Source organism: Sardina pilchardus, chromosome 22 (assembly GCF_963854185.1).
Source record: "Sardina pilchardus chromosome 22, fSarPil1.1, whole genome shotgun sequence".
NCBI classification, from domain to species: Eukaryota; Metazoa; Chordata; class Actinopteri; order Clupeiformes; family Clupeidae; genus Sardina; species Sardina pilchardus.
This window is the reverse complement of record NC_085015.1, coordinates 5,634,419-5,645,984: the sequence shown is the minus strand read 5'-3', so window position 1 is coordinate 5,645,984 and position 11,566 is coordinate 5,634,419. Positions and strand designations below refer to the sequence as shown.

At 45.3% G+C, this 11,566-nt stretch overlaps 1 protein-coding gene across 1 annotated transcript; it reads left to right on the top strand.

Annotated features, from left to right (window-relative positions):
• The first annotated feature begins 6,346 nt into the window (after positions 1–6,346).
• egr2b (early growth response 2b) lies at positions 6,347–8,923 on the top strand. The gene is made up of 2 exons (XM_062526084.1): positions 6,347–6,705; positions 7,024–8,923. The coding sequence occupies exons 1-2, from the start codon at positions 6,525–6,527 to the stop codon at positions 8,103–8,105; spliced, it is 1,263 nt and encodes a 420-aa protein (XP_062382068.1). The 5' UTR covers positions 6,347–6,524; the 3' UTR covers positions 8,106–8,923.
• The last annotated feature ends 2,643 nt before the right edge of the window (positions 8,924–11,566 follow it).

Here is an 11,566-nt window from a genome sequence, read left to right as displayed (position 1 = left end):
TTAATCAGCACTCAGTATTATCCGGCGGTTGATGTTGTTGTTGTTTGTGGCAGTGTGTTCACATGATTATATTCTGTAAGAGCAGTAATTGTTTGGCATCTGTTTAACAACATATTTACTTACAAAAAGTTTATAGCTTAAGTTTTTAACAACTGAATGGTAGATCGCTCAAGATGACTCAACAATAAGTCGATGTGATAAAGCAACAATTGTTTTTAACGACAACAATTTTGTTTTCAACGCCTATAATAGGTGTTTAGCTTGTTTGTGTCTTTTTACCCAGTTGCCCCATAGTAGAAAATACCCCTATATTCTCCCCTCCGTGGAGACCACGCGAGTAGCTCTCTCTTTCTGGGCCCCCCCACACACTTCAAGCATTAACTGAGACATTTGATGCTGTGCATCAACACAAAAGTTACACCTACGCCAAACTGCTAAGAAAAACAGCCTCCCACTCAACGGCGAGGAGAAGAAAAAAAACTATTTCTTGTGTGGAATCTCCCACTGCTGGGCTTTTAGCTGTCGTCCAACCCGAGGAGCAGGATGTTGTTTGGCCATTTGAAAACCCTCACCCCACCCCACCCCGCCCCCACCTCTCTCTCTCTCTCTCTCTCCCCCTCTCCTCTTTTGACAAACCTCATCTGAATTTTGTGGGCGTCTCTTGACAGGTGCTTTATGTGTCTTGGTGGTATGGCGATTCGAGGGCTTTGCAAAGGCCTATGGCAGCATTTCTTTTGCATTCTCTCTCTCTCTCTCTCTCTCTCTCTCTGACTCTCTTTTGTCTGTCGTTCTGGCTTTGAGCTGATAAAAAAGTGACCCTATTATGAGAACACATTTTTCTCGTTGTTTTGTTGTTGGCTAAGCGGCACTGTATGTTTCGGTGTTCTACAGACACAGCACACGGTTTGATATGGTTTGACGCGGCTTGCAAAGCGACACAAAGCCGCACCGAAGATTTTCGCACGGCATAGTTCCCTAGGCCCATAGTAACACTAACACCCTGTGTGAAGCGATACAATGCCTCCGCAATAGGGAGATCTTTGTGTGGTAATTATATCTTGTATAACGAAGGCAATAGAACACAAACCAATGAAAAAAAAAAAGACTGTTGAGTTGTCGATACTAACAAACAAACAAACAAACAAACAATCACGAAGACGCAGTGGTCTGCAAAAAAAAGGGCGGGTTGGGAGAGAGAAAGGGGTCATTTGATATATCCTCGCGTGGCGAGGCCGTTTGACCCCAGGTGACCCCGAGCACATGCAGAACCCAACGCTCCAGAATGTGGCGGCCGGGCAGCGTTTGCGTGGGCGCAGGCGGCACACTGGGTCCTTCAGGCCCCCCCGTCGGGATGTCCCGCGCCCCGCCGGCCAATAGGCATGCGCTCCGTCCAGGGGCAGGGCAAAGCCGCGCGCTGGGCCAGGGGCAACCTCTTGTGCTGCGCGCAAACATTTTTGCGGCCGTGGGCGTCCAAAACAAAAGGCGTGAGCAACTCTGCTCCGGCAGAAGTTTCCTGATTTCGTTTGCGGAGGCGGATGTGAGAATGCCTGGAAATGTGAGGCATTCTCATGCGGCCGTTTGGATCTCTTCTTCTTCTTCTTCTTCTTCTCTTCATCATCCACACGGCCCTATTGTGTCTGCCGGGATGCTCTCAGCTGTGGTGACCCAGCCACAGGGACTCACAGAGGATAGATCCCATGTGTCCACTACATCAGCGTATCACAGAGCGTGTCCACTACATCAGTGCTGGCTTTATTTGTTCAGGATAAAACAAAAAGAAAAAAAGAGAAACTTTGGTTATTATTTTTGTTATGATGGCCTTATTAGGATATTAATAGGATATTTCCTTATAAGGATATTACACACACACACACACACACACACACACACACACACACACACACACAGGTGTGCAAATGTGAAAATCCATCTTTCAGTTTTAGTGTGGTTTAATAATAAATAGATGTCAAGCAAGCAGGAGCTTGTTGTAGCTCATTGAGCAGACTCAATTTACATGTTAAGCGGGATTTCACTCGTAGCATTACGAATTGCCTCCGGCCATAGCTGTACCTGAGGTGGTCTACTGCTCGTGAGACATAGGGCCCTCAATTAACAGCGTCGGGGAGACGAGCAGGGGTAAAGGTTCATTACTTAGACTCATTATGTACAAGCAGGCACGGGGACAATATCTAGAGGGTTTCCCGGGTTAACGTCGCCTCGCGCGTCCCTCTAATCAGCATGGCTCGCGCTGCTCTGTCACGGGCCTGTCACATAGCTGCCCGGCGCGCTTATTCACGAGCGCAGCTATTAAGGATAAAAAATGCCCGCGCCACTGACAGAAGCACGGGCTTTTTCCTCGTGCGCAAATGTCCCCGCAACAGAATGTTAATGTGGTGTCTCGTCTTGCCGGGCAAACTATCGAGCGCCCGGGGTGATTTGCGGTGCCACTCTCCAGTCAATACGCACCGAGGTATCATTATGACGGGCAGAGAAGCGCGACCCTAAATCTAATCGTTTTGTTAAGAGACAGCGCAGTGATATAGGCTTGGACGGACTCAACTCACTGGGGCCTTTACCATAACTCGCCAAATGTCAAACTTAAAAGCGTATGCTCTCGCCGCTTAGTTCATCTGTGTAATCCAATACTACAAATTCGAGGTGCACCCGGAAATATGAAACTACAAGTGTCCATTTAAGGCCACATTTGCTCTCGCAGTAGGCTAGGCCTATGTTTGGCGTATCAGCGTGATGTGTGTGTGTGTGTGTGTGTGTGTGTGAGCGCAAGGTTCTGCTTTTTTCTGATCTGTCATGACGGAGTCACGAATTTCGACCATGTTGAGTAAAAAAACAGCATGCTGTGATCGCACACTGAGCGCCAATGGTCCTGGGTGCGAAAGTGACGACAACACCGCCCCCACAAATACAATGTCTGTTTGCAGGGGTGGTTTACAAAAATATATGTGGCAGCATGACACCAAAATCTACGGCTAGAATGATGGGCATTTCCAAAATGTAAATCGGTCGGTCTGTAGTCCTTCTCTGCGCGAGACTGCAGACTAATACCAAACAATGACTTTTGCGCAATGATCTGCATACAAAGTACCCAATCGCCAATGTTTTTGTTTGTGCACGCATGCAGGCCTATACGATGTGGGTGTAATTTGTGCAATTTATGGATGTAATCTTTATTTTAAAGATATGAAAAAAAGCATAGATTGTAATTTCCAGATCTGGACCTTTCTATACGGGATGGGCCCCGGTTATAATCTGTAGCCAGGCCTTTTCTGACTATATACAATCATGACAAAAAAAAAAGAATACTCCCGTGGTGACATATCTCTCAGATAATAAACTAGCCTCAAAGTTCAGGAAACTATGCAAGTAGTCTAATAAACGTGAGTCTATAAATGTGGGTCAAAATAAGTGACAACGCCGCTATGCTGTAGCATGCACGGACAGCACACATCTCTCTGCTGTCCGTGCACTAGCCTGCTGCTTGCAGCTTTCCCTGCGTGTCTCTGAAAAATCGGCATCTACCAGCTGTAGCTGACAACAACTGCTTTTTTCTTCTTCTTAAAAAAAAACCGCTGTACAAACGTGACTAAAACAACAGCTACGACAGGCAGGCATGGGAACCGGCATTCCCACCGCACGCACACGTACATATTTTAAAAATATATTTTGATCCTTTGTGTAGAGGTTTTCACTGGCAATCATATCCGTCTTCACTGATTAGAAAAAAATACAGAAAAAACTAAAATCATTTAGGCCTAATGCAAGCATTGTTTTCCTGGTGCGTCATTCCCTGTAGGCCCGCCAACAATTAGGTTTGGCTATTTTATGGGGATTATCGATGGCAAAAAGGAAATGGAGATTAATGGATGAAAAAAGCATTGGATGACACGTTTAAAAGCTGTTATTGCCTATAGTCCCACCATAATGGCAATATAGAAAGTGCCACGGAGTTCTGCACTGTTGAAAAGCAGCATGCGTTGCCAACACTAAAACAATACATTTCCCGTGTGATTTTTCTTCCCTGTAAAGAAACCGCACACACAGGCTAGTTTCCTGCCCACACGTTTAGTAAATGTAAAGGGATCACAATGCAAGATGGTCCCTATAGCGCCGCACCTGTCGTGCTTGCGGATTATTGGGGTCGGTGTGGGCAAAGTGCTCGCGTCTGCCCCCTGTCTTTCACGGCCTTAAATGTCTACCTTCGAACCCAGTGCACTCCATGACTTCGCGCCATCAATATTGAGCAGCCTATATGGAGCCAATCTGGATGATGGAATTGCACAGTTTGCGAGGAGACGCTCTAATCTGTTTGGTAAGGCTTGTTCGAAAAAATGAAAAATAGATCATGTGTAACTTTATAACTTTATGTGTGGTGACAGCTGTAGTCTAGTGAAATGAGAACTTCTATTTCACTTTACTCTAACGTTTATCATGGGTACGTTGTCCTTGCTTTTAAAAACAATATGCGTGCTTCTTCATGTTTCAGTGTGTTGCTCATTTACTCAAAAATCACTGCATATTTAGGATGAGATCAGACTTAGTGTCAGTAGGCATGCAGAGCCTTGGGCGGTTGTCGTTGTGTGAAATAAGTTGGCTGGAGCTGCTGGATTTGAATAATTCCCTATTTAAAAATTTGGCACTGTATTTTTTAGGTAATGAACCATGCGATGTGATGCACCTAATTGATCATGTAAGGAGAATGCAACACATGCACTCAAGTAAGTGCAGACATGACCCATTCCCTGAAAACAAACTATGCGGGTTTTCTGAAGTTTTTTTTTTTTTTAAAGATAATGTTAGAACTTTCAAATTAAGTGTTTCTTTAATTGCATCTAAACCAAATATAAACTAACAAACGTCCATTTTAGGGCCATTATCACAGCTGTATGTCTTGGTCAGATTTCAGGTAGCCTATAATCTGCCGGTATAACGGGACAAGTGTTAAACTGTGCTTAGCTGTACAAGGTTGTGTTGTGATGTGACGCCGGTCAGTAGCCTACGATTAAAAAGATAATTGATCGTATGCTGCTGACATTACCATGAAGATGATATTCCACCCACACTTCTTTCCTCACCCACATATTTTATTGACACTCTAGTTTCAAAACCCACGGGGGAATTTACTTATTGCTTCGTTTAGAGTTGCGCAGTGCATTATATAGTCGTTATGCCTCCACAGTGGCTGAGCGGAAAGTTTGCTGCTGGTCTGAGGACTCGAAGCCGCAGCTATTCTATCGGTCAGCGATGTTTATGTCGCTTGCGCTATTGCAATGCTAGTGTTGTTTAGACGGCTCTTTACAGGTTATGATCGGTCAAACCAGCTGTTCCATATCACAATATTTAACGCAAGACATGCCAGTGTCCTAAATTTGACATGTCTCCAACAGCTGGGATTGATGCTGGATGCTGGCGAAGGATTTCATGTGCGTAAATAGTAGTTCAAACCCATGCCACTAGATGGCAACTTCATGGTAATAATAATAACAATAATAATAATAATAATAACAATAATGATAATGATAACAATAAAGATAATAATAATAATAAATATCATCTGCATTCGTTTGACCCGGAAAGGCAACACAGTTTAGCCTACAAACAAAATGCATTTTTTTAAGACCACACTGGCTAGAGTTTCCACTTTCCTATAAATATCACATAACCAAACTATAGCCTATAGACCTCTTTCCAAAAGCATATTCAAATAGAACTAGTACACTTTCCGACACTAGGCCAGTCTAGATGAAAATTCCGTGATTGTGTCTCTCATTTGATTGTGGGTTTCAGATGGTAGATGAGACAGGCCCCTGCTCGGTAGGACTCGTTAGTTTCCGATGCTCCGGAATACAACCCATATATGAACGAATGGGTGGATTTCTATCACCGGATAGTACAACCATTTATGGCATTGACAGCTTAACCGGAATTCCTGGTTGTGTGTACAAGGATGATCATGACAGTTGGAAACAAACTATCTCTGCCACTGAAAAGTATGTTTTATGTATTTGAATGCGTTAAGGGACATTTGCGCGGCCCTGTCCTGTGCACACCTCTTTTCAAAATGTCAATTTCAACTTTTGGTAAATTATTTCCATGCGCTATACAGCGCGTTTGTATTTCCCAGTCCCCGGGCGGCTCTCATTTCAGGGTTCTCCATTGACAAGTATTCTCTCGTGTCGTCATTAAGCAATCAGCCAATGAGAGTTGGCTGCGCTTCTTGTTCTAACCACCCAGTCCTTGTATGGTCAGTGACGTAACGGCATATTCACGGGCTTCCAATAAATACATACTACCACTACCAAAGCCACAAAGATCTGTCATTCAAGGGGTAGACCGGCCGAGGGTTTCATAGGTACCTATAATTACAGTGCGAGAGCTGCTCTATAAGCTTGTGCCAGATGTAACGGGTTTGTCAGGGGAAGAGGTCACACAGAAAGCGAGCAGAGAAGCATCATCTTCACATACGTCTGTTAACTGAAACCTTGCGCAAAGCTCCAGAAAGGTTTTAAATGATGACAGCTAAAACCCTGGACAAAACCCCTGTCTCCCTCGGAGGTTTTGCACACCACCCGCTTTCCGAGAGTGTGTACTCTGTGGATGAAGTCGCGTCCAACCTGCCAACTTCAGTTACTATATTTCCAAACGGTGATTTGGGAGGACATTATGACCATATTCACGGGGCTATCGGAGGTAAGCTTTCTGACATGCATTATTTCAGTGCGTCTTTCGGGGTGGACACAGAGCGGCAGGTGTATTGTCATGATACTTAACAACTTTTGATTGGCTATGGGATGTCTTGCAATGTTGTTTCGGTGGTCTGCACTGTTTGTTTATGAATCTAGGAAACAAGTAGTAAAGTCGCCTTTATGACAGGGCAGCAGTGTACTGCACATACAGTGCACATGGTTAGACGCGTTCTCACGAAGTGTTTTTCAAAACAATGCAATGTTCTCTTTTATGCATATTTGCTAATAGTTTTTTTTTTGTTGCTCTGTTTCGTTCTTGTAGATGGCCTGATCAATGGGGACATGAACACGGAAAAGAGGTCTCTCGACTTGGCTTACTCCAGCAGCTTCACCCAGCCCACCGCTCAGCGCAATCAGACGTTCACCTATATGGGCAAGTTCTCCATTGACTCTCAGTACCCAAGCAACTGGAACCCGGAGGGCGTCATCAACATAGTCAGTGCCGGGATCCTGGGCATGACCCAGCCGTCCTCAGCATCCTCCTCTCCAGCCTCATCAGTGTCGCCAAACCACTTCTCCAGCACTCTCAGCTGCACCATGGCACAGAGCCAGGGGGACATGGACCACATCTACTCCCCGCCTCCGCCTTACTCCGGCTGCGGGGAAGTGTACCAAGACCCGTCCGCCTTCCTGTCCACCTCCACGTGTCCCATATCCTATCCGCCGCCGTCCTACTCGTCCCCGAAGCCGAGCACAGATGCCGGTTTTCTGCCCATCATCCCAGACTACGGTTTCTTTCAGCCACCGTGCCAGAGGGACATGCAGTCCCTGCCTGACCGAAAACCGTTCTCCTGCCCGCTTGACTCTTTTAGGGTGCCTCCGCCTCTGACTCCCCTTAACACTATCAGGAATTTTACCCTCGGTGGACCCGTGTCCGAAGGACCCAGACTACCGACCACATACAGCCCACAAAACTTACCGCTGCGGCCCATCTTGCGCCCTAGGAAATACCCAAACCGCCCCAGCAAAACGCCTGTGCACGAACGGCCCTACCCGTGTCCGGCTGAGGGATGCGACCGGCGGTTCTCTCGCTCTGACGAGCTGACCAGGCACATTCGCATCCACACGGGACACAAGCCCTTCCAGTGTCGGATATGCATGCGAAACTTCAGCCGCAGCGACCACCTGACCACCCACATCCGCACACACACGGGCGAGAAGCCTTTCGCTTGTGACTTTTGCGGACGGAAGTTTGCCCGGAGCGACGAGCGCAAGAGGCACACCAAGATCCACCTCAGGCAGAAAGAGAGAAAATCCTCCAGCGCCTCAAACGCCACAAACTCTGACCGCTCGCTCGGCATCGGCTCAGCCGCCGGCGTGTGCTCCGCCAGTTCGAGCCAATAGGCTGCAACTTCCTGCTTGATTAACACTATTTAATGAGCATAACCTCGTTCAGTCGCATTTGATCTCATAGAACTGATGGAATGAATTCAAAAATAATAACTGTCAAGATAAACAAACACTGACTGACTGGGAAGTTGTGCTACTCTGATGCGCACCGGCACCTTGGCCCGTCTAAATATTGGCAGCTGTAGCCTGACTCAAAACAAATGCACTTTTGTTTAAATGTTGGCTAAACGTATCATGTTTTCTCACCTGACACAGAACTGCTTATTTATAAGTTTTAAAAATTCATCAGGTGGGCAACATCTCAATGATGGGCCATGGGCGACAGACATATAGAGAGGGAGAAAATATGCACTGACACAAGACTGCCACGAACTACTGAATACTTGAAATGGTGGTGGAATCTCAAAATTGGCGAGGTATTGTAAGGAACTAATAACTGGAGTTAATTTAAACCTTGGTTGTTTTCCCCTCTTATTGTGCCTTTTCGGTCAGTCCTTTTTTGTACATAGCTTCAGACTTACGTGAACTTTTAATTGAATTGTATATTTGTCAATTAATAGGTATGGGAACTTAAAATATAAATATATTTTTGTATACAGTGTTTTTGTGTTACGTTTGGGAAGCGCTACATTGCAGTATAATCCCCCCCAAAAACAAGGAATGTAAATGCTTCAACTCATGCCAACGTTACGTTTGTTTCTTGTGAGCGTTTCAACTCATATGTGAAGTGATAAAAACTAATGCAGGTCGAAGGCCACCTTGCTATTTCTTGTCAACTAAAAGAATAAATAAATAAAAACAAATAAACATCATGAGCGAGAGAGAGCGCATTCTTGTCTTGTTGTTAGTGTTTGTTGGTATTGCAGGGTTTGGAAAATATAGACTGCGGGGGAATTCCCGTATTTGGATCGGTTAATTGTGACTCATGGTTTCACAAGGACATTCACCCACACAGTGTCATTTATGTGCACCGAGCAGACAGACGCTCAGAGCACCAGCCAGCATCTGACGTTGGTCAGTAAGCCTAGCGAACAGATGCCAGCCGGCAGGGCATGTAAAATCTAATCAACAAGTGGGAAAGGGTACAATGAAACACATTTTATTCCACAGATAACATTGTCCTACTAAATGTGCCACGGAGAAGAAAGTTATAGAGCTATATTGTAAAAATAATGCCCCGGAGAGTTTTGAACAAAGGAATGGATATTTGTGAGCAGCAAATGCTTTTTATTTTAGAGTATTTTAAAAAGTGTAAGCCATTAAATAAGGAGTATTGACCACATGCAGTCAGATCAATAGCAGCCTTGGAAATCAATGGAGCCTAAAGTTAAATGCTGAAAAAATACAAAATATCAACTGAGAAACACACAAATGAACTGACTTGATCACACCTATTGGTTTTGTAATGTCACACATGACAACACAGGGCTGTAAAGGAGGATTGCAATAGACTGGCAGCCAACCAACCATGCACGTCTATATATTTGTTTCCCCCCCTCAACAGCTTAAACATATTGACAGTTTGACTAATTTTTATAATGCGTACATTCTCTGGAACAAGGATGAGGTAATTCGCTGGTTCTTGAGAATCTGTACCCGGCCCAACCTGATCAGCTGGTCCTCTGCTAAAGCCAGAGAAGCAGAGATAGATTTGGAAGTTTTTTGTCCAAAAAGATGCGTGCAAATGTGTAACCTCTTTTTTTTATGGCTTTTCCCTACTTGTCCATCGGTCATCACGCAGGAAGCTGTCGGGTTAAACAGCAGAGGAGGCAATGAACTGAGACCGACGATGACCTCACTGAAACATCATGCAGATTTGGGCCTACGCCCTGAGCCGAGCAGCACCAGAACGGGCGTGCCTCTCTGCCGGCCCTCAGTCAGGCCAGAGACGGCCCACAGTCAGGCCAGAACACTGTGGTCAGAGAGTGGTGCGATTATTACCGTAAGAAATGCCAGCTTTAGCTTTAACACACCAAAACTCATTTTTATGAACAAAATCATCCAGCTGTCTGTGCAAATGGATCTGTGTGCCTTCACACATCAGGGAACTGCTGCATGTGTCACAGATACTGGCTCACACTCAATCTGAGGAGGCAAAGTGTCCAAGACCATCACAGATACAGGCTCAAACTCAATCTGAGGAGTGTCCAAAACCAGGAATCTTATTGTGTTTACATGCCCCGAGATGTAAAGCATTTTGAGCTGCAGTGTATGAAAGGTACTATACAAATAAACCTTTTTTTATTAACATTAATATCATTATTATAGGAGACTTCAAAGTTTTGATAGGTCTTGCAAACAGGAGTACGAACAAGTTGAGTTAAGCTGTACTGTGTGACGAACCTGCATCATTTCACAGAGCCACTCTGTTAGAGTACTCCAGCCTATTTCTTAAGGCTGCTGAGGAGTCACCACAGAAGGGCCTCAGGCAATTGCATCACCGTGTTAAGTTAAAACAAATGGTGATGGTAGTCATAACCACAGACTGTCACTGAACAAATTCTCTACTATCGGCAAGATTCCCTGAACAACCAAAACAGTCACTGTCTTATCCCTTCCGAAACGCTAAACTGCTGTCAGGCACTCGGGAATAACACACAGGACTAAAATTCCCAACATTTTGTTAAACACGTGCAGACTTCTTCATGGCCTGTCATTTCAGCATTTTTACCCTCCAGAACGGCAAAGACATCAAGTGATTTTATTTGCTCTGGCAGTGTATTATTTAGTTAAGTGGCAAATCAAATAGTGCAGGGGTTAATTGTGGCATTGTGATAAGGGGCCAATGTATTTCCAAAGGCCCACACTTACAACAGTGCAGCCAAGTGCGGTGTCTGTCTATCTTTGAAGCCACCGCACACTGCGCGCCATCCAAGTCAGTCGTATCACCATAAGAGTGTGTGGTTGTGCGCGTGCGTGTGTTGATGGTGTGTGTGTGTGTGTGTGTGTGTGTGCGCGCGCGTGTGTGTTGATGGTGTGTGTTTCTCAACAACATAACACAACTCACAGTTAGAGAACCAGTTTGCCTGAACTGAACCTTGAGCCTGAGGGTAGGCCTACCCGGCAAATAATCAGCAAGACTCCCCTCACACACACGCACCTCTTTTCTGCTCCCAAGGACGATTTAATGGAGCACTGTACTGTACTGTACGATGATTTTGGGAGCAAACACAGTGTGTGAATATGTTCCGTTTGCATCGTTCAGTATTCGGCGCCTGCTGTTATGTAGACACTCATATTACACAAATGAAACTCTCAATCTGCATGCGGGTGGTGGTGGCGGCGGCACCGTGCCTGGCATGTCGGCCGTAGCAACGGTGCCCTCCCTCTCTTAGATAGTCAGTGTGCCAACTTATGACCGTGATTCTCGAAAGGGAAGGCCTCTCGTCTTTCTCACTGAGATGCTGTGGCCTACGGTGGACACAGTATAAAAAGAAAAGAATTGTAATATCAAA